General features: G+C 45.1%; 2 protein-coding genes across 8 annotated transcripts in view; both read left to right on the forward strand.

Annotated features, from left to right (window-relative positions):
* GRB7 (growth factor receptor bound protein 7) overlaps positions 1 to 16,099 on the forward strand; it is an 83,923-nt gene extending 67,824 nt beyond the window's left edge. For all 6 annotated transcript variants that reach the window (XM_081837002.1, XM_081837001.1, XM_081836999.1 and 3 more), the window contains 12 exons: positions 1,440 to 1,596; positions 2,016 to 2,137; positions 3,735 to 3,815; positions 4,485 to 4,622; positions 5,446 to 5,556; positions 6,416 to 6,514; positions 9,044 to 9,124; positions 9,982 to 10,098; positions 10,706 to 10,766; positions 11,805 to 11,892; positions 13,399 to 13,492; positions 14,427 to 16,099. In XM_081837002.1, coding sequence (XP_081693128.1) covers positions 1,440 to 1,596; positions 2,016 to 2,137; positions 3,735 to 3,815; positions 4,485 to 4,622; positions 5,446 to 5,556; positions 6,416 to 6,514; positions 9,044 to 9,124; positions 9,982 to 10,098; positions 10,706 to 10,766; positions 11,805 to 11,892; positions 13,399 to 13,492; positions 14,427 to 14,573 — 1,296 coding nt within the window. In that variant the 3' untranslated portion in view covers positions 14,574 to 16,099. The remainder of the gene's footprint in view (positions 1 to 1,439; positions 1,597 to 2,015; positions 2,138 to 3,734; positions 3,816 to 4,484; positions 4,623 to 5,445; positions 5,557 to 6,415; positions 6,515 to 9,043; positions 9,125 to 9,981; positions 10,099 to 10,705; positions 10,767 to 11,804; positions 11,893 to 13,398; positions 13,493 to 14,426) is intronic.
* Positions 16,100 to 16,566: 467 nt separating this feature from the next.
* On the forward strand, positions 16,567 to 27,082 carry LOC309327667 (retinol dehydrogenase 8-like). Of its 2 annotated transcripts, none has more exons than XM_081837056.1 (6): positions 16,567 to 16,993; positions 19,012 to 19,173; positions 21,408 to 21,587; positions 23,560 to 23,653; positions 24,715 to 24,898; positions 26,711 to 27,082. In XM_081837056.1, exons 1-6 carry the CDS (start codon positions 16,897 to 16,899, stop codon positions 26,948 to 26,950), a joined length of 957 nt encoding a protein of 318 aa, XP_081693182.1. In that variant the 5' UTR covers positions 16,567 to 16,896; the 3' UTR covers positions 26,951 to 27,082. The 2 variants fall into 2 exon arrangements, with proteins under 2 accessions (XP_081693182.1, XP_081693183.1); XM_081837057.1 differs by lacking the exon at positions 16,567 to 16,993 and adding an exon at positions 17,050 to 17,377.
* The last annotated feature ends 448 nt before the right edge of the window (positions 27,083 to 27,530 follow it).

Raw genomic sequence — 27,530 nt, forward strand, 5'->3', positions numbered from 1 at the left:
TTTTGATCAGCAGGTCCTAGGTGCTGAGGCTTTAACCCACAGCGCCACCCGCGTCCCACATGGTTTATTTACACACTCATATATACAACCTGAGCCTACCATGGAGGGGTTCACGGCATTAACACCCCAAAAGAGTATTGTTTCTCCCATAGCTGCAGGCTTGGATTCAGACCGAAATTGAGCCTTGTTCTTTCTCTCTTGCTTTCCAGTTTGCTGCTTTGCTTCTATCTCTCAACACTGCAACTCTCTGCTCTCAATGCTAGCTTTTTCCTTCTAACTACCTGGAGTTGAAGGAGGCGCCCCCTGCCCGTTTGCCATCTCCCACTGAGCCCCTTCCTATGTTCTGCTTAATGGCCGTCACCCAGGCTATCACCTGACTAGGAGGCTGACTTGGCTATTCCAAGAATGGGAAGCCTTGGTTTACTTTTAACACACGCTGGATCCAAACTCACAGCAATATGATTGACTCAGTTGTCTTACTTGAGCAACTGGTTTGCTCCCTCTTGTGGAATAGTTGGGTTAAGGAGAAATAATCTCCAGCTGACTAAGAAAGTAAGATCATTGCAGTCAAAGGAGATCAGTATCCTGTTTCCAACAGTAGTGAAAAGCAGATGCTTTGGGAGTCCCTGGTTCCCCACTCCTGCTCTACAGCATGCAAGGGTTCTGTGGCAAATATTTGTGAGCAAAAAATTCTTTTAATAGCTCTCCCCAATTCACTCCTTTCCCCCCACAAACCTCACAATGTCTGTGACAGCAGTGTCTCATAATGAATGTAACTGACTTATAGAAAGGACTCTAGGAACTGAGAACAGAGATATTGCATGTACCCTTGCCATCTGTGAAAATCCATCCACCAAGGGTGTGCTTAACAACTATTAAAATAATTTATCTTTTAATAGTTGTTAAGCAACTTCCTGGATCAGACCAAGAGTCCATCTAGGCCAGTGTCCTGCTTCCAACAGCAGCCAGCCAGAGGTGCCCAGGACGTCCACAAGCAGGACATGAAAGCAAGGCAGTCTCCCTTTGCTATTTGTCTATCAGGGATAATGGCCCCTGCTAGACCTCTCCTGAGCCATCTAAGCCACTGGCCATCCCCAGGGGATATGCTCATATGTCTGAACCATCCTTCAGCATTTGTGCTTCTCTGCCTCTCCTCTTAACCTCTGCTCGCTTTCTCCCAGTGTGGTGTAGTGGTTAAGAGCGGTAGTCTTGTAATCTGGTGAACCGGGTTCGCGTCTCCACTCCTCCACATGCAGCTGCTGGGTGACCTTGGGCTAGTCACACTTCTCTGAAGTCTCTCAGCCTCACTCACCTCACAGAGAGTTTGTTGTGGGGGAGGAAGGGAAAGGAGAATGTTAGCCACTTTGAGACTCCTTCGGGTAGTGATAAAGTGGGATATAAAATCCAAACTCTTCTTCTTCTTCTTCCCCACCCCACAGGTCGTGAAGGTCTACAGTGAAGATGGCACTTGCCGCTCGCTGGAGGTCACAGCAGGGGCCACGGCTCGTCATGTCTGTGAGATGCTCGTCCAGAAGACTCATGCTTTGCATGATGAGTGCTGGTCCCTAGTGGAGGTCTATCAGCACTTGGCTCTAGGTGAGGATTGAGAGGGCCAGGCTGTCTATGTTTGTGACTTTTAGAAGACATCTGAAGGTAGCCCTGTTTAGGGAAGCTTTTAATGTTTAATAGACTATTGTATTTTAATATTCTGTTGGAAGCTGCCCAGAGTGGCTGGGGAAACCCAGCCAGATGGGCGGGGTATAAATAATAAATTATTATCAGAAGGTGAACTGCAGCAGAACAGAAACAAACTGCTCGTGATGAATACGGGGTGGAATGGACACACTTTCTTTTTCTGTGTGCAAGGAATGTTATATTAACTAGCATGCTTCATACCCTTTACTAGAGCTGTTCTCCATATTGGTTGAGCATGGAATAGAAATGAACTGCTAAAGAGGCTCTTAAACTCAAATTGCATTTTTTGTTTTAATTTCTCTCTGCTCTTATTTTGCCAGAGCGAAGCCTGGAAGATCATGAGTCGGTGGTGGAGGTTCAGGCCACGTGGCCTGTTGGGGGTGACAGCAGGTTTGTCTTCCGGAAGAACTACGCCAAGTATGAGCTGTTCAAGAGCTCGCCAGTAAGTGGAATGGACCATAAAGCCAGGAGGGGAGGCCATTCTTTCCTTCCAGCATTAAATAGAAGCTTCCTGATCCTCTGCTTAAAAAAAAAAAGCCACACCCTAATTCCACATCTGTTAGCTTGTATGAAATGAAATTGTAGCACCTGCCAGTTGTGATTAGTAAACGTTTTGTGTTTCACTTTAGAACCCTAAACTCAGTTTCTGCAAAACCTTTAGGTTTTACAACATTATTATTATTTGTTGAATTTATATACCACCCTATACCCGGAGGTCTCAGGGCGGTTCACAAAATAAAATCGAGATATGAAAACCACAAAATACATCATAAAAGTAAAAACAACAACCCAATAGCCCCCCCCCCAAAAAAAACACAAAAACACATTTCTGCATTACTTGAATTTATATCTGTGGCTGTAAGGTACAACAGAAACTTTTTAAATTTTAGTTTTCAAATATGAAACACATCTTATTATACCAACTGATAATGTAAAAAGTACACGACATTTTATATTTGGGGATGTTCTGCTTCACAACTACAAAAATAATGTTTCTATATATGCTAGAAGCCGCCCGGAGTGGCTGGGGCAACCCAGTCAAATGGGTGGGGTACTAGCATCATCATCATCATCACGGTCCCTGGTCAGACATTAAAAGTCCTCTGCAAGTGCCATCATCCCTGACCTCTGGCAATGCTGGCTGGGACTGATCAGAGCTGGGAAGAAGCACCAGGCTGCTTTCGACCTCTGGGTGCTGAGTTCGAAAGTCTGAAGGGGGCCTCTGCATGTGTTCAGCTGAACTTGCGCAGAAGTCACCCCATAACTGGGAATCCCGATAAAGCAGGGTTTCTGATTGTCGGAAGGTTTCTAAGTAAGTTCGACCGAACAAACTCAGAAACTCTATTCAGACCTTCCTATATTGCTGAAGAAGCACAGGGACGTGTGCCTCAACCTCCCCACTTTATTATTATTATTTGTAACAAAGTTTTTCGTTTTCATCTTTTCAACAGTTTAACATGGTTGCATCAAGATATATCTTTGTTTACATTAGCACACGACATCAACAATCACGTAAAAATAGAAATAAAACAACCATAAACACTCAGATAAATGTTTCTGAATATATTAACTACGTTGTGTCAAAGTGTGTATCCCAAAATGAAATGCAGCCATGAAATGATGTATAGTGGTGTGTACTGCTTAGATTGGTGACCATAAGTGTTTGTATCAATAACCATTAGAAATTATATGACTTTATAGGATCTTAGGCTAGGGAGCACGTTGTTTTGATATTGAATATTTATCTGTGTAATATTGGGTGTTATAGGGTTATCAGCATTATAGAATGGGCACAAGAACATTTTAAAGAGAGGGAGAGAAACAACTTGAAGCAAAAATGGAGCACATCTTGGCAGTTTCTCTCTCTCTCTGCAATTATAAACTTGTCCTTATTTTTACCTTAAAAAAACAACAACAAAACATTGAGAGCATTTCCCCTCTTTTAGCACTAGAAACACCAATATATGACAGCCAACTATCCGAATTGTCTCTGTGTAGTTTTGGAAGGCTCACCCCTTTTCTTTTCTTCTCCATTGCAGCAGTCACTGTTCCCTGAAGCCATGGTTTCCAGCTGCCTGGATGCAGCCAACAAGGGCATGTCCCATTCAGAACTTATACAGGTACAAAGCTCACCTGCTTCCTTTCCTCTGCCCATTCAGACCTGCTCCCATTCCCAGGTCTGCATTTATTTCCAGAAGGATAAAGCACTATTCTTGGGTGGCCATGCTCTTATGCCTAGCGCAATTCCACTGGGAAACACTAGGCCAGGGGTTAGCAAACTTTTTCAGCAGGGGTCCACTGCACTGTCCCTTTGACCTTGTGGGGGGCCGGACTATATTTTGGAGGGGGAAATGAACGAATTCCTATGCCCCACAGATAACCCAGAGATGCATTTTAAATAAAAACACACATTCTGCTCATGTAAAAAAACCACACAGGCCTCACAAATAACCCAGAGATGCATTTTAAATAAAAGGACACATTCTACTAATGTAAAAACATGCTCATTCCCGGACCGTCCGCAAGCCGGATTGAGAAGGCGATTGGGCCGGATCTGGCCCCCGGGCCTTAGTTTGCCTACCCATGCACTAGGCAGCCAGAAAATGTTGCTGGGGTCTTCTGTATCCCCAGGGCTGCACTCCTGCACTCCTGAGTGTCTCCCACACAGCTATGCCCTAAACTGAAGGGCTAGTTATTGCTGCCAACATAGACTGCCAGCAGCATTGGCGATACCACTTGTCTACCCTTGCCATCCATTTTTTTTTTTTTTAACTGACTGCCTCTTTCAGAATGTGCTGAATTCCGGAAGCTGCCCCGAAATCCAAGGTTTCATGCACCTGAAAGAAGTTGGACGCAAAGTATGGAAAAGGTTTTACTTCTCCCTACGGCGCTCTGGGCTCTATTACTCAACCAAAGGCACATCAAAGGTAAGTGGTGTGCATTGTGTGGGTGGAAGGGTTGGTGTCTTAGTTCAGTCATCCAGTCCTGTTTGCAGCCTGTCAGGGTGATATTGCTGTGCTCTATCGGAAACAACAGCAGCCGTCAAGGAGGCAGGAACGCCTGAACCACCGGGCGATTTAATTGAATAATGCAGATTTCAGCAGGTACCTTATTGCAGTCGAAACGGCTACATGAAGCCTGATGCCAAGACCAGTGGCTTAGGATGTGTTTTGCCAAAAGCTGAAAGTGCCATACAAACTGCAAACTACCAGAAGCAAAATCCATGCCCTTCCATTTTTCTTGGTATCTGCAATTAAATGAATCTAAGTTATGCAGCACAGAAAGAGAAATTATTGAACCTGAATAGAATACTCAGTAATGATTTCCCCAGCCCTTCACCCACCTTAGATCAATAATCCTTGCAACACCTAGAGATAGTGGTTTGTCTATGGTCACCTATTGAATTTAAGGCTGCAATGAGTTCTGAATTACTGACTTCTTTCTTATTCACAACAAATTTATATTAGTTAGTGCTGGGGTGAAGTATTTGGCCAAGTGATTTTTGCAAATGTCAAAGGGTGTGGGAGGGTGGGGGGACGATATCCGCGCATGCGCTGATTGCAATTCGGCGCTTCTGCGTATGTGCAGAGCACGATTTAGTACTTATGTGCATGCGCGAGCGCTGAAACCTGGAACTAACCTGTTCCGGTAATTCCGGGTTCGGTGTGGTTCGCAACCCGAAAATGTGCAACTTGAAGCATCTGTAACCTGAGGTATGACTGTATCTGTTTTTGATCTTCCTCATGCCAGGACCCCCGACATCTACAGTATTGTGTCGACATAAACGAATCCAATATCTACTACATCACCCAAGGCAAAAAGCAGTACAGCACCCCCACAGAATATGGCTTTTGCATCAAGGTAAGAAGGGTGAGAAACCCTCATTTAATAGGCACAAAGAGAAGTGCCTGGTGGTAATACAAGAACATAGTGCGCTTAAAATACATCCCTGGTTAGAGCAAGCAATGAGATGTCTTGGACAGAATCCAGAATCAAACCTTACCCACAGCCTTTCAAGATTATTAAGATACACACACATACTGATTTTTAATCAATACAGTCAAATTGTGCCTACCCCGCACCCAAAAGTTTTAATCTTGACTATACACCAGTGTTTCACACAAGTGTGATAACTGAGGCACATTTATTTAGAAAATAACAATATTGGAGACACATGTCACTCTTAAACCTGACAAAGCTTACTTTCAGCGTGTGTACATATATCTCTATCTCTCTATCTATACCCGCCATCCCAGGATCCCTCCCTCCTGTTTCTGCATGATTCACTTTTCTGGGCATGCCTTGAAATTGGAAAGAGGCAAATCCAGAGCACTAACTCATGCAGAGAGGTGGCAGGTACCATCCCCCGAGGGCGGGTTATCTTGCTGTGCCCCTGTGTTGGGATTGATTGCTTTACCAGCCAATCCCAGAGCAGAGAAGGGGCAGACAGAGCCCCAATGGAGGCTGATTAGTATAAAGGAAAGCCAGAACAGTAAATCAGAATAGCGAACTACGCAGAAATGCAGACTCGGTGGATACATACTTTTGGAGAATTTAATTATTTAAAATCTCAATTTGGTTGATCCAGATGGGGAGTGGGTTCTGTGGGTCAGGGCTCATCCCTAGAGCAAATGAGTTCTGACAACTTTCAAAAAATGGTTGGGTGGGGCAGTCTTTGACTGTCATTTCATGTGCACGATTATTGCTCTTACCTCTGCAGCCATGCAAGGCGCGAAGTGGCGCCAAAGGCCTGAAGCTCTTCTGCAGTGAAGACGAGCAAAGTCGCACGTGCTGGATGGCTGCCTTCCGCCTCTTTAAGGTACAGGGAACTCTTCTAAAATATGACGTCCATAGAAGATTCCTCCACAATGCAAAGAGCCACTTTAAAGGAATGGTCTTCATCAGGATTGCAGAATAAGAAGGAATAGTTATGCTCCTTGCTCCTTGTCTGTTACAAATACAGGGGCGCGGGTGGCGCTGTGGTCTAAACCACTGAGCCTCTTGGGCTTGCCAATCAGAAGGTTGACGGTTCGAATCCCCACAATGGGGTGAGCTCCTATTGCTCTGTCCCAGCTCCTGCCAACCTAGCAGTTCGAAAGCACACCAGTGCAAGTAGATAAATAGGTACTGCTGTGATGGGAAGGTAAATGGCGTTTCTGTGCACTCTGGTTTCCATCACAGTGACCCATTGCACCAGAAGCGGTTTAGTCATGCTGGCCACATGACCCGGAAAGCTGTCTGTGGACAAACACCGGCTCCCTTGCCCTGAAAGTGAGATGAGCACCACAACCCCATAGTCACCTTTGACTGGATTTAACCATCCAGGGGTCCTTTACTTTTTTTTACCTTGCTACAAATACTAATTAGCCTGCCCACCACAAAGTTACTATTTGCACTTAAAATCCCCCCCCCCCAAAAAAACTGTACATGTTAAATACAAAGACCCATTTAATGTCACATCAAGTTTCACTCTTGATTGGGATTTGAACTTTGGACATACCAATGTTCAGACCCACTTCACTCCATCTGTAGTCTTCAAACTGCATATTATGACAATTTCTGAGGATGTGTGGACTTCGGATAACGTGAATACAAGGTTTCCTGGTGTGGGGGAGGGGAACAAGTTTTTGACCAGAGTTCATTTGCAGTTTGCAGCCACAGAGGGGTCCTAGTTGGTTTCAGTTTGCACAGAGCAACAGGAAGGTCTGAAAGACCCCAGTTTGTGCTCCACATGAATTTAGTGTGCACCCTAGAATATGCCCCAGATTCCCTTGCAACATTCAGGGGTTCTAGGGGTGATGCCTCGGACTCCTCCTAAACGTGTTGGTGTGGAAAGAGTTCCCTGTGGTACAATCAAACCTTGGCTCCCAAACGTCCCCGTTACCATACATTTTGGCTCCCGAACGCCAAAAACCCAGAAGTAAGTGTTCTGGTTTTCGAATGTTTTTTGGAAGCCGGATGTCCAACACAGCTTCCGCTTGAGTGCAGTCTCGATTGTCAAACATTTTGGAAGCAGAATGGGCTTCCAGAACGGATTAAGTTTGACAATCAAGTATGCTTCTTCCTTGACTTAGAGAGCAATCCTTTACATATCTGTTTCCTTTCTTTCCTTATGTGATTAAACAAGAATCCCCTCCCCTCACAAGTCAGAATTGTCGTTTTAAGGACTTAAGCTGTGGATTTAAGGCTGTGTGGAGATAAACTTTCGAACCAAAGCATGTTTTAAGAGGAGCGTGGAATGTATAAGAGCTTTGGAATGACGCAGTTAAAAATGCCGTCGCCATATTGGGAAGTTCTGTCGGAGGACTTAAGTCTGAGAGGAGAAATAGAGAAATAGAGCTGTTTTTATATTGTGGGTGAAACTCCTCAGTGGGACTTAAGAATGACAGTTCTGTAATTAATGATGGAAAGAGCGCTGTTATCTATGAAGGTGATGATATATGGAAACCATCTCGATTTGAGGATTGGAAGAACGGAAAATTCACACAGGATTATTATTGGTGTTTATCGGCTTAAGGAGACTATCAGAAGAGATCATAAAGAAAAAAGAGAAAATATATGAACAAGATGTGATGTGGAAACAGCAAGATAAGACTGGATAGAATTATGAACTCTGTTTGGACTGATTTGGATTGATTTGGACATTAACGCAGTAGCAAGAAGATGATCGGAATCCCCCTTCGGATCTTGAAATATGGGTCCCCCCAACAAAATTTAAAATTCGGCTTTGTAATTCGGAATTTATGTGATGTGATTTAATTTGATTTGATTGGCCGGTTAATAAAAATTATTTTTTAAAAAACAAAACAATCCTTTACATATCTGCACAATAGCTAAGTTTCACTGAGTTCAGTGAGGGTTTATCCCAGGTAAGAGATGAAGTCTCAAAGAGTTGTTTTTTGTGTGCAGTTATGTAGAGGATTGCTCTCTTAAGTCAAGGAAGAAGCATACTTGTACAGTAATCATTTCAATATTTGAACCAAGAGACTACATTTTCCATGAGGCAACCATCACTGCAGGTCACCCCATGTAGCACCATGATTTTCAAACTTTCTGCAGTCAAACCTTGGTTGTCAAACTTAATCCGTTCTGGAAGCCCATTCTGCTTCCAAAATGTTTGACAATCGAGATGCAGCTTCCGATTGGTTGCAGGAGCTTCCTGCACTCAAAATAGTAAATAGTACTATTCCTGTACTATTTCTGTACCTGTACTAAAATAGTAAATAGTACTTCCTGCTCTAGCAAATAGTAAATGTCAAGGTCACTGCCTAGAATATTGATCATGCTGGGCTGATGCTGACAGGTTTGCCTACCTCACAGATACCAATAGCTATTCTCCTTTCCGCAGTACGGCATACAGCTCTACAGAAACTACCAGCAGTGCCAAGCACGGCAAAGAGAAACAGCGTGGATCGGGCCTGTACCCCTGGTAAGCTCCCTGCTATGACTGTGTTTCAGAGATTTTCATTATCAGTGGATAAAGGCAAACATAATATCTGCAGAGTAAGGATGGACACACCTCCCTGTCAATTTCCGTTTCTGATTTTTCCAGTCCTAAGTTTCCTTCCACATCTGCTTGGAAATTGGTTTCAAAAGCCTGCACACAAATTCATTCACTGCACATTTCTCTGAATGGACGCATTTTTGCTTAAGATGTGCAATTTTGCTTAAGATATGTGTTTTTCCTAACAGTTTTCCCCAATACAAAACATTTTTGTATGTTGCTTTCACTAATATGTGGGGGGTTTTCTACACTTTCCCTGATGGATGCATTTTTATACACTTGAGCATTTGTTTTGGGCCTTTAAGGCTACATAAGAACATCTCCTGCCAGGAGCTAATTTGGTGTGCCAACTGAGGGCAACCCTAGAGGATCCCTGTCTGCTTTGTGATACTTTATGATCCTTAAATTCAACTATGAGCTGTCAGTAATAACCAGTCTGCACCAAGACATGACAGCAAAAGAAGGCACTAAATCTGGAATACTCTCCCATTGGAGACTCCCCAGGATTGCAAGCTTTCCCCCTCCCCCACTGGAAATAGAAGGATTTGTTTATTTTAATTGGCAGGTTATGTACTTCTATTTCAGGTATTATTAATTTGCTTTCCACTGGCTATTGTATATGTGTTTTTGACTCTGTCATTACCTGGTCCGGAGATATTCATCAAGACTTGATTAAGCACATCATTTTAGAAACTGAATTGCAATTTGCATGCTGCCATTTGGGACCTACTATTATTGTAGAGATCTGTTGCTGAACCCTTTCTAAAAAAACAATCCCATAGCGGAGCGTGTCGGATAACACCTTGGTGGCCATGGACTTCTCGGGTTGTACGGGCCGAGTGATTGAGAATCCCAACGAGGTCCTGTCGGTCGCGTTGGAGGAGGCTCAGGCGTGGAGGGTGAGTCTGCTGTTTGGTTCCTACTTAGAGATCACAGGGTACTTGGCGGTCAATTGGGGAATGGGGATCACTACGTTGGGCATCTTTATTGAATCAGGTATTACATGGGGCGGTCTCTTAAACTCCACAGTTTGAGCTCCACCCATGTGGAGAGCCTAAACAGGGCTGCCTTCAGATGTCTTCTAAAAGTCTGGTAGTTGTTTATCTCTTTGACATCTGGTGGGAGGGCCTTCCACAGGGCGGGTGCCACTACCGAGAAGGCCCTCTGCCTGGTTCCCTGTAACTTGGCTTATTGAAGCGAGGGAACCGCCAGAAGGCCCTCGGTGCTGGACCTCAGTGTCCAGGCAGAACGATGGGGGTGGAGGCACTCCTTCAGGTATACTGGACCGAGGCCATTTAGGGCTTTAAAGGTCAGCACCAGTACTCTTTGTTCTTTGTGCTGCAGCAGACTGCTGGCATGACCACCTGTCCAAATTCAGAATTTAACATAAACAAACATATTGCTATTGGGGGGGGGCACTCCTACATGGAACAGGGAAATGATAATTAACATGGCAAGCTTAACATACCTGAAACAACCTCCACTGTTTTTCCCACCATGCTTCAGAAGAAGACGACGCACCGATACAGCCTGCCGACCCCGTTCCAGAGCTCCTCGTTCAGTGCTGGTGAGTACCGAGGGACCCTGGGCGCTGCCTTGTGCTCCAACCACTTGGAGCTGCTGCCTTCGGCTCCAACCAACACAGTATCACCTACAACTGACTGGCGGCAATTCCCCAGACAGGCCATCTCTCCCAGTCCTACCTGGAAATGCCAAGGATTGAAGCTGGCACCTTCTGCGTGCTCTGACACTGAGCTGTGGCCCTCTCACCTGTCGCAGATCACTGGCGTAAAACACAACCCCTTCTTTGTTTGAAAATGTAGTATAACAGCCAGTGAACGGTTGATAGTAGAGGTTCAGGGAGGGGCAAGGATAGCTTAGCCTGTAGAGCACGAGACTCTTGGTCTCAGAGTCATGGATTTGATGTTGGGCAAAAAGATTCTGGCATTGCAGAGGGTTGGACTACTCTCATGGTCCCTTCCAATTCAACAATTCTGCCCTAAATCCCAGCAGGCATTTTAGCTGATTTCTGGTTTTTATAACTGATTTATTTTTATTTTTTTGCATTAAATTTCTTGTGCACAACTTTAGAGAGGATTGTAATTAAGTGACAGACTTTTTTAAAAAAATTGTCTAATTTAGATAAAGGGGGCCAAGCTTTGTGGGGCTCATCTGAAGCCAGGCTACAGCTCGCATCTGGCTGTGCCACCATCTATAAATTCCATTGCATGAAATGTTGAACATGTGAAGGGGCAGGCTGGATAAGTGTGTGTGTGTGTGCATGTGGAGATTTATATGTTTCATCTGAGCTACAGCACAGCCATGGCGCTTGACTCCAGTGCCAAGACCCAATGCTGGCTCATATGAAGTGATAGGAAGGGGTACACCAGGCTGCTGAGGATGTAAGTGCTGCATTGCTCTATCCGCCAGTGCCAAATAATCCTGGCTAGCCCCACATGTCTAGGACGAAGGGATGGGTTTTCCAGTTATCTTGAACCCTAGCAACCCTCATTGCAGAGACTAGGGCTTGTGATTGCTAACAAATACATTCTTAACACTCCAATCAAGGCTGAGTTTCTGAAAGCTCTTTCCATTCCTCCCACAGCCATCCACAGAACCCAGCCATGGTTCCACGGACACATTTCTAGAGAAGACACCCAGCGCCTTATCGTTCAGCAGGGACTGGTGGACGGGTAGGCTGCTTGCTACGTCTCTCCAACGCACAACGCTTGTGCAACACAATCCTATATGCCTGCATACTCGCACATAGTGCCAACCCTTCCCATCCCAGGGTTATTGTACAGAACGGGATTACATCAATATTGCTAAAAGCCATTTGACCCAGGCTAGAGCTGGGAGAGGCAGGTGGTTGCAAAGACAGAATCTTCTTTCTCAAGCAACTGAAGCCCATCCCAGCAGAGCCTCTGCCAGGCTTAGGCTGTGAGCACTTTGCCGGCTTGAAACGCAGTTGGCCATTCTTCTTCTCAATGCGGATTAAGAGTGGCTTTGGTGAAAATGCACCAATATGGAGTATTTCGTAGGAAACAACAGGATAGCTGTGGGTTGTGGCTAACCTTGTGTTCACACCACTTCCCAAACCAGCCTTGGGGATGTGGCCTTGCACCTTAGGGGAAGAGGAAACTGTCTTTCTAACTGCCCACCTGCCTGTCTGCCTGCTGCCTCTTCCAGTTCTTGAATGAATTGCAGTCATACCTCAGAAGTCGAATGGAATCTGTTCCGGAAGTCTGTTCAACTTCCAAAACATTTGGAAACCAAGGCGCGGCTTCTGATTGGCTGCAGGAAGCTCCTGCAGCCAATCAGAAGCCACGGAACCCGCAATGGACATTCAGGTTCCAAAAAACGTTCGCAAACCAAAACACTCACTTCCAGGTTTGTGGTGTTTGGGAGCCAAAACGTTCAAGTCGCAAGGCGTTTGGGATCCAAGATATGACTATACGTTCATTCATGATTTTGACTTCATGTAGTAACTCTCTTTTCTTGGTTATGGTTTATAACGGACTATAATCTACGAAGTCAGGCTTAACTGGCAAATAGATCACATTAGGGGCAGAGAACCTGTGACCCTCCCAAATGCTGTTGAACTCCCATCTATCCCAGCCAGAATGGCTGATGGTCAGCGATGATGTGAGTTGTAGTCCAACAATGTTTGGAGTGCCACGAGGTTTGCATGGTTATAAAAATGGCGAATGAGCCACAGGCTAAAGAGTTGGGCTTAATTTGAAATGAAACCATCTCACTTCCTTCCTCCCCACCCACCCCCACTTTAAGCACTGAGTAATACTGACTGTGTTTAATCCCAGGTAGGTGCAAATATACCTGCAGCCTTAGAGACTTGAAGATCAGCTTCCCAGAAGCAGAGCCATTTGCCCACCACCATAATTATCCCTTCCTACCCTGAACCAGCCCATTTAGTCCAGATCATGCACTCAGCAAGAGATATCTTGACAGCAATAGCTCCATATGACGCATGAAAGCCTGAAATCATTTTTTTTCAGGAGGTGGGGACCAGAACTGAGTGTTAGTGGTGTGATAGTCATGAGCATGGACCCATGAAGATGTTAGTGCGAGAGGACCGTGGGGTTGGACCTCGGCTCACATGCTGCACTGCTCCTCCTTGTAGGCGGAGGAAGAGGTGCAATGTGCCTTTAACAGCCTTCCTATTGTCTTGTCGATTGCAGGGTCTTCCTGCTGCGGGAGAGTCAGAGGAACCCCAAAGGTTTTGTCTTGTCCCTCTGCCACCTGCAGAAGGTGAAGCACTATCTTATCCTTCCGGTAAGTGGTCGCATTAAAGAACGTACAAAGCTTGCCTTTATAACAGCTGCATTTGGACAATCCTGGCTTAGGAAATAAACCAAGATATGCATGAGCTCCTTGCACCTGCAGGCAGCCCGCTTTGCGTGAGCAGGGAAACAGACTTAGAAGCTGGGGGGGGGGGGAGTGTGCATGAGAGAGAGTGAGAAAGAGATAGAGATATCTTGAGTTTGAGGGAACGTGTTACCAGACAGGCTTCAAAAGAATGAACATAATTAAGCAAACCAGCCTGGTATAAGTTACAGGTAGGTAGCCATGTTGGTCTGCCGTAGTCGAAACAAAACACTTCTTCTGCATGCACACAAAAGCTGATACCAATGACAAACTTAGTTGGTCTCTAAGATGCTACTGGAAGGATTTTTTGTTTGTTTGTTTGTTTTTGTTCAGCCTAGTATAAGGCAGGAAAGACATCTTGGCAGTACCCCTTCCTGCCAGCAGTGGGAGAACTGAACAGTCACCCAGTCAGGAATGCTTTGGAGACCTGCACCTTTTCCAGCCCTTTTTTTTCTTCAAGCTAGCCTGGACCCTAATACTAGTTGTGGAGAGCAAGGGCAGGGGGGTTGGAACATGGCCCTGGCCTGCAGCACAGTTACTACTTTGTGTGCTCCCGAAAACTGAGCCCAGACTCCACTGCAGCCTTGCTTTACTCCAGGGGTAGTCAACCTTTTTATACCTAGTGCCCACTAATGCATCTGTCTTGATGGTAAAATTTCCTTACCGCCCACCAGTGCTCAGTGGAAGGAGGATTCAGCTTGTGCTGTAGAACGCCCTACCGCCCACCTGGAATCCTGAAAGTCCACTAGTAGGCAGTAGGGACCAGGTTGACAACCCCTGCTTTATTCTCTTGTGTGCCTTCCCCTCTTGCCGGCAGCTCACTGTCTTTTGTGGGTTTCAGAGCGAGGAAGACGGACACCTCTACTACACCATGGACGACGGCCAGACTCGCTTTGCTGACTTGATCCAGCTGGTGGAATTCCACCAGATCAACCGCGGCATTTTGCCTTGCAAGCTGAAGCACTACTGCACAAGCGTCGCCTTATGATAGGCTGTCTTCCCAAGCGGCCTTTCCCTGTGCCCCACAGATTGGCCACAGCTGGTGACAGGGAGAGGGGGTCTGGGGAGCAGGTCTTTTTTTGAACTCTGTACACCGGGATCGACTCCGAACTTTGAATTGCTCCTTAATAAACTTCAGCTGCTGCAAGCGACCCAATTCGAACCTTCCCATTCCACCACCACGCCGTCATCGGAAGCCTCCGGATTTTGAGCAGACTTGGGGATGGATTCGAGGTCACGGCAATTGCACTTCACTTCTTAAGAGAACACGGCTCTGTCGGCGGGTGGCTTCCGCCATGAAAGGGAACCGGTGTCGGCCTCACCGCCGAGTGTCCCGCTCCACTTTGCAGCTTTGTGTACATCTCTGATCCAGGGCTTGTTTTGGTACCGCACGCAAGAGATTTCGCTGCTACTTCAGTCCTCCTGCCTCCTAATGTGTTCTCCTTTTCTGAGAGTTGCCTTTCAGGTTTGTTGTGGGTTTTGCATCGCTTCGAAAACCTGTTTGACCGGAGGCAACAGCAGGGGACAAAAGAAATATTGGATGCACATGCCACGGGAAGCAATGCCTTTTGCACGCTAACTTCCAGCTCTCATTTAACAACAGCGACAGAGGTTTGCCTGCCTCCAGCACTAGATTTTCTGGGAGCTCCCTCACCTTTGTTAGGAAAGGGAAATTTTCTTTTCTTTTTCTCTGGTGCTTGGCATTGCAGCTTATTTAAAGTGGCAGTCTCCTCTTGGGATGCTGGGCCCATGGGCATAAGGCTGGTGGAGAGTCAGGAGGGAATCCGGCGAAAGTAGCTGAAGATGAAAAGAAAAAAGACCCTGAGATTAGAGTTTTATGTGATACCAACTGAGCTGTCCCCGCCCCCTGCAGCTGTTGTCCAGGCAAAGACCAAGCCTGCACTGGAACTTTTTATAGCTCTACCAGATTAGAAGAAGCACACAGGATGGGTGGGTGGGTTATTGGCATCGCCCTGGAGGCTATCCTTTACCAGGGATCTCTTCAGTCTGCAGTCCCAAATGTCTTTTTGCACAGAAAAGCAGAGGAACACAGATTTGAAGTTGCTTGGTTCTAGTCCTAGCTGCTCCCCCCACTCGAACACACAGGGATATTCCTTTCAGCACTCTCTCCGGACACCCTATTCTGAATAAATTTAAACCCAAAGATCTCGACACACACACACACACACACCGCCAGCACTCTTATTGGATATTTGGTGCAATATGGCCAATACCACTGTGCTATAATCCCCAGCTCTCATCCTCTCAAGCTGTTGGGTTTTGCCGTGAGTTGGCTTGTGCTCTTGCAGCTAAGAATCACAGGCAAGGAATCGAGATAGGAAGAATTGGTTTTCTCCCCTTACATGAAAGGGGATTTTAAAAACATCCTGGGATGGGGAGTAGGAGAAGCAGGAAGGCTCTGCCACTAATGTTGTGCAAATCTATAAGGCCAGTATCTACTGTGATGAGTTGTGTATATATATATAAGTGATGATAATAAATATTGTATTTTTTTCATACATTTGCTTTGATTTTGTACACAAGATCAGTTGTGAGAAAAGAACAAGCTAAGAGCAGCCAATTAAATGAATAGCAGAGATCACCCTGTAAAGAATCAACAGATTATTTTATCTCTTTATTTATCTAAGACACACAAAACTTCTTACTCATAAATAAAAGTTTATGTTTGATAACTTTTTGTTTCCCTATCCTTAACAGCCCTTGTGGCAGGAATGAGCGTGAAGCCAACGCCGGGCTTCCTCCGTTTTCGTTACTGATATATCAGTTTCGCCTCTCAGTGCTACTCTTTGGGCCTCTCTAGATACTGAATCACCCAGATACCATCACATTAAAAAAAAAGACTGCGTCAGAAAGGAGTGTCACTGTTGATTTCCTCCAGCCCAGCACCATGGCATTGGTTACACTTGAAATTTCGGTATGGGGATCCTAAAAGCAAAGCATGCTGGGTGATGCTTCTCGCAAGGCACTCTGGGCAATGTCATTTGCCTGTTCGCATACCGTGTGCCAAGTCTCGTGGTTTTGTTTGTGCATCACGAGTGGTCGGGCCTGGAAGTGATTAGGCAGGATTTGCCATGCAAATCCATTTGGGATTTAGCAATGGCCAGGAGATTAAGGCCTTGGGAGTTGGCCAATTAGCTGGCCTTTTTTAAGATCCTTGAAGAGGGACCCACTGGGGAAGATGTGAGGGCAAATCGCAGAGCTGCCAGAAGCCCACAGCCTTCTCTATAGGAGTCAGAGGAGCCACTGCCTGGTCTCTGGAGTCTACATCTGCCTCCTCAGCACAAGCCACCATGGCTCCCAAAGTTGTGTTGATAACAGGATGCTCATCCGGGATTGGGCTGGCATTGGCTGTGAAACTAGCACAGGACAAGCAGAGAAGGTTCAAAGGTGAGCTTCTTTAAACAGTGTTTTATGAAACAACATTTTTTAAAAAATGTGTACAATATAGGTAATTAAACTGAATTTTTTCTCTGCCTAGCTTCCTTTTAATCTGATGCAGCTACACAAAATGACATGATCAGGTTGTTAGCTTTTCCAATTTCTTTCCCGTTGGAATCGCTTCTAAGTCTCTAGCATTTAGCATGGATGGTGGTGGTGTAGAGAGCCCTTTGCTAGCCTGGATGAGGGTATTCAGGGCACCTATCTTATCTTCAACTTCTTACCCTCCCTTCGCCATGACGTCCCAGGGTGGGTAAGAACAAAACAATTACGCAATTTGAAAGCAAATACTTAATGCAACACCAAAACGACAATTTAAAATGGAGCGAAAAGGTAAATTCCAAATTAAATGCATAATTCTGTTTAATTGTTTATATTCATAGTTGCCAGCATGTTGATCCAATGAACTTGCCATGGATATAAGAAATATTTACCTGAAGGCTGTAACATGCCCTGTACCCCTGAGACAGGACCATCTCTTAACATCCTGTTTAGGGAAGTTTTTAATGTTTGATGTTTTATTGTGTTTTTAATATTCTGTTGGGAGCAGCCCAGAGTGGCTGGGGAAACTCAGCCAAATGGGTGGGATATAAATATATTATTATTATTATTATTATTATTATTATTATTATTATTATTATGACTGCACAGTGCTGAGCTTCCAACTCTGGTTTTGAGTGTTTCCTAGAATGAGTGTGTTATCAAACAAATGCAGGGATCATTAGTAGTCTGGCTGCGAGCTTTTTAATTAGCTGCTGATTGTATTGTAGTAGCTTTTAAATTTGATTCTGGTGATGCATCACCTTACAGCTGCTAAAGAATTAAAATCTGTTGATTTTGGCTACTGCCTTCTATTCTCTAGCTCCGGTTTTAATTGGAAACTCAGACTTAAACTACATCTAAAAAAAAAAAACATACACCAAACCTCTGGTGTTTTCTGTTCAGCCATTTTGAAAACCTGAATTTCCAGGATTGAAATTTGGAACTGTGGTTTAGGGTTGCCAACTTGAACACCAGGAAAAGGGGGGGGCGGGGAACGGGGACAAGTCTGCCATTGTGCCCTTAACAGCAGCATGATACACTGAAATTAGCAGGTGAACTATATCATAACATAGAAATAAACATCATCCATCAGCTGAAGGCTTTAGGCCACACTGTTGATAATAATAATAATAATAATAATAATAATAATAATAATAATAATAATAATAATAATTTATTATGTATACCCCACCCATCTGGCTGAGTTTCCCCAGCCACTCTGGGTGGCTCCCAATCGAGTGTTAAAAACAATACAGCATTAAATATTAAAAACTGCCCTAAACAGGGCTGCCTTCAGATGTCTTTTAAAAATAAGATAGCTGCTTATTTCCTTGACATCTGGTGGGAGGGTGTTCCACAGGGCGGGCGCCACTACCAAGAAGGCCCTCTGTCTGGTTCTCTGTAACCTCGCAATGTGGGAACCACCAGAAGGCCCTTGGCGCTGGATCTCAGTGTCCGGGCTGAATGATGGGGGTGGAGACGCTCCTTCAGGTATACAGGACCAAGGCTGTTTAGGGCTTTAAAGGTCAGCACCAACACTTTGAATTGTGCTCGGAATCGTACTGGGAGCCAATGCAGATCTCTCAAGACCGGTGTTATGTGGTCCCAGCGGCCACTCCCAGTCACCAATCTAGCTGCCGCATTCTGGATTAATTGCAGTTTCCGGGTCACCTTCAAAGGTAGCCCTACGTAGAGCGCATTGCAGTAGTCCAAGCAGGAGATAACTAGAGCACAGCTCCTGCAGCCAGTTTAAAAGTTGGCAACTTAGGTTGGGTACTTTGGAAGTTAAAAAAATGTCCTTTATAGCCCCAGCTATGAGGGTTTGGCCATTTTGGGGCGAAATGCAATGTAAAAGCTTTGGTCCCAAAGTTGGAGTGGAACCGAGGATGGTTTGGGACTGAGTGACGAAAGCTCCTGTGTTCCAGTGATTGCCACAATGAGGAATGTGGCCAAGAAGGAGAAGCTGGAAACCGCTGCGGGGGCTGCTCTCAACAAGACGCTGGAGATCAAACAGCTGGATGTCTGCGACGAGAAATCCATCCGCAGCTGTGTCAACAGCATCCCCCAACGGCATATTGACATCCTCAGTGAGTATCTGAAAGGTTTGCTGCATTATCTGTCGCCCAGAGTAAGGATTGTGTTAGAAGGAGGAGCACAGTGAATCAGAACCCCCGCCCCACCAAAAATAAGTGTGGGCTCTTTTTTTCCTTTCTTTTTAACCCAGAAAGAATACTTGGGGTGAGGTAGCAGCAACAGCAGTAGGATGATGGGGATGAAAGGACTTGCTTAGGACTTCCTTAGATGTTTACATTGTGCACATGTATGCTAATTCCTACACACACCCAGTGGTGAACCTACATTTTTGGGGCAACGAAGTCTGGGTAACCACTGTTATCTTCTTCAATGGGTTTGTTCCACGACACAAATTCTCCATGAGTTTGCTTTTTTGGTATCCGCTTATGAACTCATCTTTATTCCTCTAGGATCTTGACCACTTTAAAAAAAGTGGTGGTGGTGGTGGAGAATACATTAGCCACAGCAGAACAGCCAACTTACCGCAACACTCCACATTGACATCATTTGTGTTACTGACTCTCAAACTTTGAGATTGTTGAAATACATACAGCAAAACATTAGTCAATTTTTGTGAGACTCAAATTGGGTGACTCAGTTTGGATCTACTAATTTGGGACTTGGGGACTCAAGTCATTTCTGGGGGCCCTGAGAGATCCACAAGATTTCAGATTGCTTCCTAGTAGAGCCTCTCGCAAGTCTGGGACTATGATTAAAGAAAAAGAAGAAGACATTGCGTGTCAGATTATTGTGATCTGTGTAGGTCAAGAATGTTAACCAGAGATGGGTGGCAGTAGGGATAAATAGAGTAGTGTAGGGGGATTGTCCTCTGAAAAATTATGGAACAATGGGGTCCAATGTGACCATTTTGCCTACACTCCTTAGACCCATATCGTGCTGTGCCAATCTAAAGCCTTCCAGATTGGATTAGGAATTTACTAGAACAACACTCAAGCCAAGGGTTGCCAAGGGTTGCTTAGGTCCTTAGCAAAAGATCACAGTTGTGCAGGGTAATAATGCTCACTCTCTGTGGGTGTAAACAGACATTCAGAAACCACACAGTAGCTGCTTAAAAAATTGCAGTAAGGTGGTGTGCATGTGCAGTTATCGCTTGAGACTGAAGACTCAAGGAGCGACTCTCGTGACTGGACGACTGCAGGTCAAACAACCCCCAGCAGAATGCTCATTTTACCAGCTGCAATGTCATCTTTGCTACTGCTGCTCCCCACCTCACCCCCAAATAAAACCATGGCATTCCAGAAATGGAAAGGCGGCTCTGGAATCTTGTCTGGTGGGAGAGAGTGTGGGTGGAGAAAGGGTTAACCGTTCCCCTGCCCCCCTGAAGCTGCCCTGCTCCCATCACGTTTCTTTGGTGGAAAAGCAGCCAAATTTTCCAGAAAAGTGTGTCCGCACTATTAGGTAGAGAGAGGCAACTGAATTTAGGTATCATAAAAGGCCAGTAAATGGTTATCTGTTACATTTTTACTAGCATGGTAAGTTACTTGCACGGCCCCGATGGGATTTTCCACCTCAGCTGTCCAAAAATAACTTGACCAGTTTTAGGTATTCTGCACAGTGACTTTGGCAGGCGGAGGGGAGCAGCACTACTTTCTGATTGCCTCAGACAACAAAATGTCTTGGGATGGCCATTCCCAGACATGCAGCTGACAACAAACACACAGCTCTGGCCTAATGTGAGCCAGTGCGGTGTAGTGGTTAAGAGCGGTAGACTCATATTCTGGTGAACCAGTTTCGCTTCCCCGCTCCTCCACATGCAGCTGCTGGGTGACCTTGGGCTAGTCACACTTCTCTGAAGTCTCTCAGCCTCACTCACCTCACAGTGTGTTTGTTGTGGGGAAGGAAGGGAAAGGAGATTGTTAGCCACTTTGAGACTCCTTAGGGCAGTGATAAAGCGGGATATCAAATCCGAACTCTTCTTCTTCTCTTCTAATATTTTATGAAACGCCAACTGGATTATCTGTCTGCATCTCTACAGTTACACACTCATAGTTTAATGTGGCAATCACTTAGTTCTCAGTTTCCCCTAGTGTCTGAGAACATGGGAAGGGGCTGGAATGGGGTAACATTGGCTCTACCATTGGGCTAGAGTGGGAATGGGGAAACTGCAGCCCTTCAAATGTTGCTGGACTCCAACTCCCTCAGCCCCAGTCTGTTTCCATTGTTCCCTTCCTCTCACTGAACACCAAGAGTGGGGCTCACAATAAGATCTTTTGTCTGCCTGTTGCAGTCAACAACGCTGGCGTAGGTCTTATTGGTCCCATCGAGTGCCAGACCATCGAAGAGATGAAGGCCATCATGGAGACCAACTTCTTTGGCGTGGTGAGGATGATTAAGGAGGTCCTCCCTGACATGAAGAAAAGGCGGAGCGGCCACATTGTGGTCATCAGCAGTGTCATGGGTTTGCAAGGTAAGGCTGTTGTTTTTTTAGCTAGGTCTTCATTCACACAAGCTTTTTTTCAGCCTTCTTCGCAAGCCCAGATTTTAAGAAGCAATTTCCTTTCTGTGTGGATAGTGCATTATGCAGCTCAGCCCACTAGGTGGCACCAAGGTAATTTGCATCTGGGTGGAGTCAGGAGTTCCCTGTGTCTGTTGTCTTCCTATGAAGAGAGACAATAAAGTTTTTTGCCAAATTCCTGACTGGTGCATCTTCCTCTAAGTCTTCCATGTCACCTGCTTTCTGTGCCTCAACCTCAATGCCTTACTTACTTATTTATAAGTAAGCTGTTTATACGCTGCCCTCTCAATTAAATACCATTGATATATTTAAAAGAAGACACAAAACAGAATAACTATTAAAAGGGCTGGCTACTGCAGCCATAAGAACATTGCCTACTAAGCTAAATCAGTCAAAGGGTACATATAGGCACTTTCCCATCTCCTGGGAAACACACAAACAGCAAAACACGATGGCCATTCTGTGTTGTTTGTCACCAGTATCTGATGTTTTGAGGTAGGCCACCTCCAGAGACAGATTCATGGAGGATAAGGCTCTGTTCTGTTTCCACTGTCAGAGGCAATATATCTCTGAATGCCAGAGGCTGAAAATCACTGGTGGGGAGAGGGTAGCTGTTGCACCCTAGGCACTCGGAGAACAGGATTCCTGTTTCCTGCTTGGCAGGGGGTTGGACTCAATGGCCCTTGTGGTCTCTTCCAACTCTATGATTCTATGATTCTATGATTCTAGGATGCTAGACGAGGTGGGTCTTTCTTCAGAAGCAGTGGGCTCTTGTGATGTTCTCTGAACAGAGGCTCCCTTTAGATTAGGATCAATAGCCACTGACAGACCTAGCCTCTTAATAAATCGTCTAGATCCGGCTTCCTCAACCTCGGCCCTCCAGATGTTTTGAGACTACAATTCCCATCATCCCTGACCACTGGTTTTGCTAGCTAGGGATCATGGGAGTTGTAGGCCAAAAACATTTGGAGGGCTGAGTTTGAGGAAGCCGGATCTAGATCTTTTTCTTAGCAAGCTAAGGCTTTGTTTGCACGTGTGCAGCAGAATGAGGTGGGTAAATCCCAAGGACAGACTCAAATCTTGAATATTTTCTCATCTAAAACAAAAACCAGAAACAAAAACAAAAAACCCCTGCAAGTAAACAGCTAACACATATGGGGAAACTGGAAATTTTTATCCCAGCCCATTTTGCCATGCCAGTTTTCACTTGCAGGGAGGGTGTGTGTGAGAGAGAGTGAGAAACCTTCAAAATGTGGCTTATTCACTTGCTGTCTGGAGTGCTGAACACTTTAGCGGCACAGAAACTCCATGTGAAAGTAGCAAAAAAGGATCAGGGTGGCTGGTGTAGGAGACTTTTAAGCAGATAGCAGGTCTTTTTTTGTTGTTTAAGTTAAAATTTTATAGTACAGTGTTACCTTGGGTTAATAACTTAATTTGTTCTGGAGGCCCGTTCTTAACCTGAAACTGTTTTTAACCTGAGGTACCACTTTAGCTAATGGGGCCTCCTGCTGCTGCCGTGCCACTGGCGCACGATTTCTGTTCTCATCCTGAGGTAAAGTTCTTAACCCGAGGTACTATTTCTGAGTTAGCTGAGTCTGTAACCTGAAGTGTCTGTAACCTGAAGCATCTGTAACCTGAAGTGTCTGTAACCAGAGGTACCACTGTACTCTGTATAGAACGCATGCCCCCTCTCTCTGTATAGGTGTGTGTATGTGTACACACACACACACCTCAATTGTAACTTGTGCAACTGTCATTTTATATTGAAATGTTGCCTGAAAGTTGTCAAAGCCAGTGGCTCATAAAATAAATTTGACGCCTGAATAAACGAGGACATAATTAATTTTGTTTGACTTGGCCATCAGAATGGTCTGCCTGCAGGATTTGTCTATGTCCAGCCTCTTGCTAATCTCTTCTTTTTTAGGCATCGTGTTCAATGACATCTACACAGCTTCCAAATTTGCCATTGAGGGCTTCTGCGAAAGCCTCATCATCCAGGCGCTCAAGTTCAATATCTTGTGAGTGGCTAATCGGCAAGTGATGTTTTTAGACCCCTTCTCCTCCCCTGCCATGCCTATACAGTTAGGGTTGCCTTCTTTTGCATTTCTGGCAAGTCTCCTTCAGTTTTGACAGCTGCAAAAGCGGAAGGAGTTCAACAGGGGTAGTTTATTCCGGTTGAAAGAGTCTAGTGAACGGAAGAGCTTCACTTCATGAATTTCTGGCAGGGGGAAAAAGTGGTCACTTTAAATACTGTAATGGGGAATAGTGGCGCTATTGACAGGATAATACAGCTGGTGGTCAGACGAAATTCACTCTGTTCAGATCAGAGTTAGCATCTCTCTTTGGGTAGTTTAGCTCTTCATGAGGGGTAAGTGGGGAAACAGGGAGAATTCAAGTTGATTTAGTGTTCATTTGTCTCAAAGTGGGGTGACAACCTCACCACACATTTAAAGCAGTACTATACTGCTTTAAGCATTCATGGCTTCCCACCCCCAAAGAATTCTGGGAACTGTAGTTTATTAAGTGCGCTGAGAATTGTTGGGAGATCCCTATTCCCCTCATGAAACTGCAATTCTAATAATTCTGTGGGGGTTCCCTTTGGACTCTTTTCTCTTCTCTCATCTCTCTTCTCTTCTCTTTTCCTAGCAGGCCATGTTGAATCCAGCCAGCTTTTTTAAGAATCACAAATGGGAGCTAAGGCATGGGGGGCGTACATAAATAAAGGATTTTGAACAGTGTATATTTAGGGTTGGCTTTCTCCCCCCCCCCCTCCTAATATAGCTTCCAAATTAGCCGCTTTTTCAGTCATGGTTCACTACAGTCATACCCAGAATAGACAGGGTGACTGAGGTTAGTCATCTGTATTGATCTGAATGGGCTTACTCTGCGTATGACTTGTTTCTCACTGCCACTTCCACTCCCTCCAACAATTGCTCATAACTTGACTTGGCCTCTTCTGTGCCTCTGGAAGATGGTAGCTCCCTTCCTCACAGCCGAAATGGAGGGAGGACCCCACAGGCACCAGAAAAGAATGCCTGGCTTAAGGATGAACCTTACATATTGTGTGCTTGGCTTGTAGTGTCAGTTTGATAGAGCCTGGCCCAGTCGTGACCGAGTTTGAGATGAAGGTCTATGAAGACGCAGAGAAAGCTGACTACTCCCAGACGGATCCTGAGACGGCAGAAATATTCACCAATGTCTACCTGAAAAATTCCAAGGCCATCTTTTCCAGCTTGGGTCAGACCCCTGAAGATGTAGCTGAGGTGAAAAAAAACTATTGTCTTCTTTATGTGTGACAAGGGCTGCCATTATTATTATTATTATTATTATTATTATTATTATTATTATTATTATTATCATCATCATCATCATCATCATCATCATTATCACTTGCAGGAATTTCTATGCTGCTCAACACACAAAATTCCAGATTGCTGCACATTTTAGGATTGGAAAGCACTTGTAGAACCAAGCATAGGGGGAAAACAGCACAGCATCTTCAGTAGAATGGACAACCTGCCTGGTTCACACCACAGGCAAAGTGTGTGAGAATATAAAAGCTTTAAGCACATGTCTAAAGCAACCATTCTGAAGCTTGGGGGCCCCGACATTGTTAGACTACAACTCCCATCGCTCCTGTCCACTGGTCCTGCTAGGGAGTTGTAGTTGTTAGGCTATCCCTGTCCAGGTAGGAGTGCCACTGAGGCTACCCGAGCCTCAAGCAGCAGCAATGCATCCAAAATTACCCCCAAACTTTGTACCTGCTCCTTCAGAAGGAATGTAACCCCATTGAAAGCAGGCAGCCTCCCATCCAACTGGTTAGATGCAAATTAACTGTCTCTCACCCAATGTTGCTCAAGAATTCAAAGAAACAAAAAACAACAACACAACAGTGCAGTATTTAACATTGTAGTCTGCCATCTTGATTCAAGTTGTATCCAAACACGGGTGGAAACCTCCTTAATCACAGGAACCATCTTGCAAAATTTGGTTGAGGTACCCAAACACATACAGATCAGACAAACAACTTTCCAAAATATATAGCGGATGTGGTCAACTGATTAATCGTAAGAGTTTTAGAAGGTTCCATTGATTAATCAACTAAGGCTGGATCTACACTGACCTTTTTAATATTATTACTACTATATTAGATATATAGTTCTAAAACATCACAGGACATACTGGCAAATAAAAAATGCTCCTTTACCTTGTCCCCCCCCCCCCCCCGTAACAACAGAGTTTCTCTATTGCAGGTTCCTGGTTGCTCAGCAGCTTCCTCTGGTGTATAATTATTATTATTATTATTATTATTATTATTATTATTATTATTATTATTTATTCATTCATTCCCCACCCATCTGGCTGGATTTCTCCAGCCACTCTGGACAGCTACCAACAGAATTGATGATGGTGATGATGATGATAATGATAATAAGAATAAGAATAAGAATAAGAATAATAAAGTGATAAAACATCAGACATGAAAAGCTTCCCTAAACAGGGCTGCCTTCAGATGTCTTCTAAAAGTTAGATAGCTGCTTATTTCCTTGACATCTGATGGGAGGGCGTTCCACAGGGCGGGCGCCACCACCGAGAAGGCCCTCTGCCTGGATCCCTGTAACCTCACTTCTCACAGGGAGGGAACCGCCAGAAGGCCCTCAGAGCTGGACCTCAGTGTCTGGGCTGAACGATGGAGGTGGAGACGCTCCTTCAGGTATTAACATTACAAGCATTATGAAAATCATTCCTTAACCGTTCCTTAACGTTATAAACGATAAGCGTAGATCCGCCCTATGATTCCTTTAACTGAGTGAGTAGCCACAACCAGCAGCCACACACATCTAAAATTAGAGGCCGCTTTTTCTGGCACCTCAGATTTCAGCAATCTCTCAATAAATAGGCATCAGAAGAGCAAAATAAATCATTATGAGGCTGGGGGGTTGGGTTATCATTGTGAGGGAGGATGGGCTTTGGAGTGCAACCCCATCTGCAGAGACACAGGTTTCCCAGCTCTGCCTTTGTGTGGATGTCCTCTGGCATTTATTTACGTGGGTGTCCTGTGTTTCCCTCTGCAGCACACGCTGAAGGTCATCACCACGGCCAAGCCGCCCTTCCGCCACCAGACCAACGCCATCTACACGCCCATGACGGCTCTCAAGCACGCCGACCCCACCGGGGCCTTGATGACCGACTCGTTCTACAAGATGGTCTTCAAATATGATACCCTCTTGCACGTCAGCCTGAAGGCCATTCGGCTGATCCGCTGGCAAGCCCAGAAAATGAGGCAAGGAGCTAGGTTGTTGGGCTTCAGATGAGGAGGCCCTTCAGAGGCCGGAGAGAGAGAGACTGGGGAACGGAAGATCCCAAAACAGATTCACTTCTCTTTTTACCAAACTTTCTGTTCGCACATTTGAAACACTTTAAAACCCTCAATTCTATTCTCACTACTTCTGACTAGGCTTTTTGTTTTTTGTAATTCACACCCTGGAGCCCTGCTTTGTGTTTATTTGCATGCTTTAATCCCCGTTCTCCCTTTGAATTGACCCAGAGTTGAGGTTGAAAGGCCCGTGTTCATGCAGAAGCTGAGTAGGAGCAGCAGCAGCAGCAGCAGCCAGGAAGGCATGGCTCTGAGCAGTCTCAGGATAGCAAACCACTTGGAAATCTGTGAACTGGTCTCACCTCTTAGGACAAAGAGCAGCAGTGCAAAAAAACTAAAACAAATAAAGGCTGAACTGCGCAATATGTTAAATACAAGTGGCTTGCAGCCACATGGGGGGATTAGAGAAATTAATCCCAGGCAAGGGGGGGGGGATTGCCATCCAGATTCGAGGTTTAACCCTCCCGTCCCCTGGCGTGATTCTGACAAAAATCCTCTCTCCCCGCCCCCTCCTTGCT

This window comes from Podarcis erhardii (genome assembly GCF_964252035.2).
Source record: "Podarcis erhardii genome assembly, chromosome: 13".
Lineage (NCBI taxonomy): Eukaryota > Metazoa > Chordata > Lepidosauria > Squamata > Lacertidae > Podarcis > Podarcis erhardii.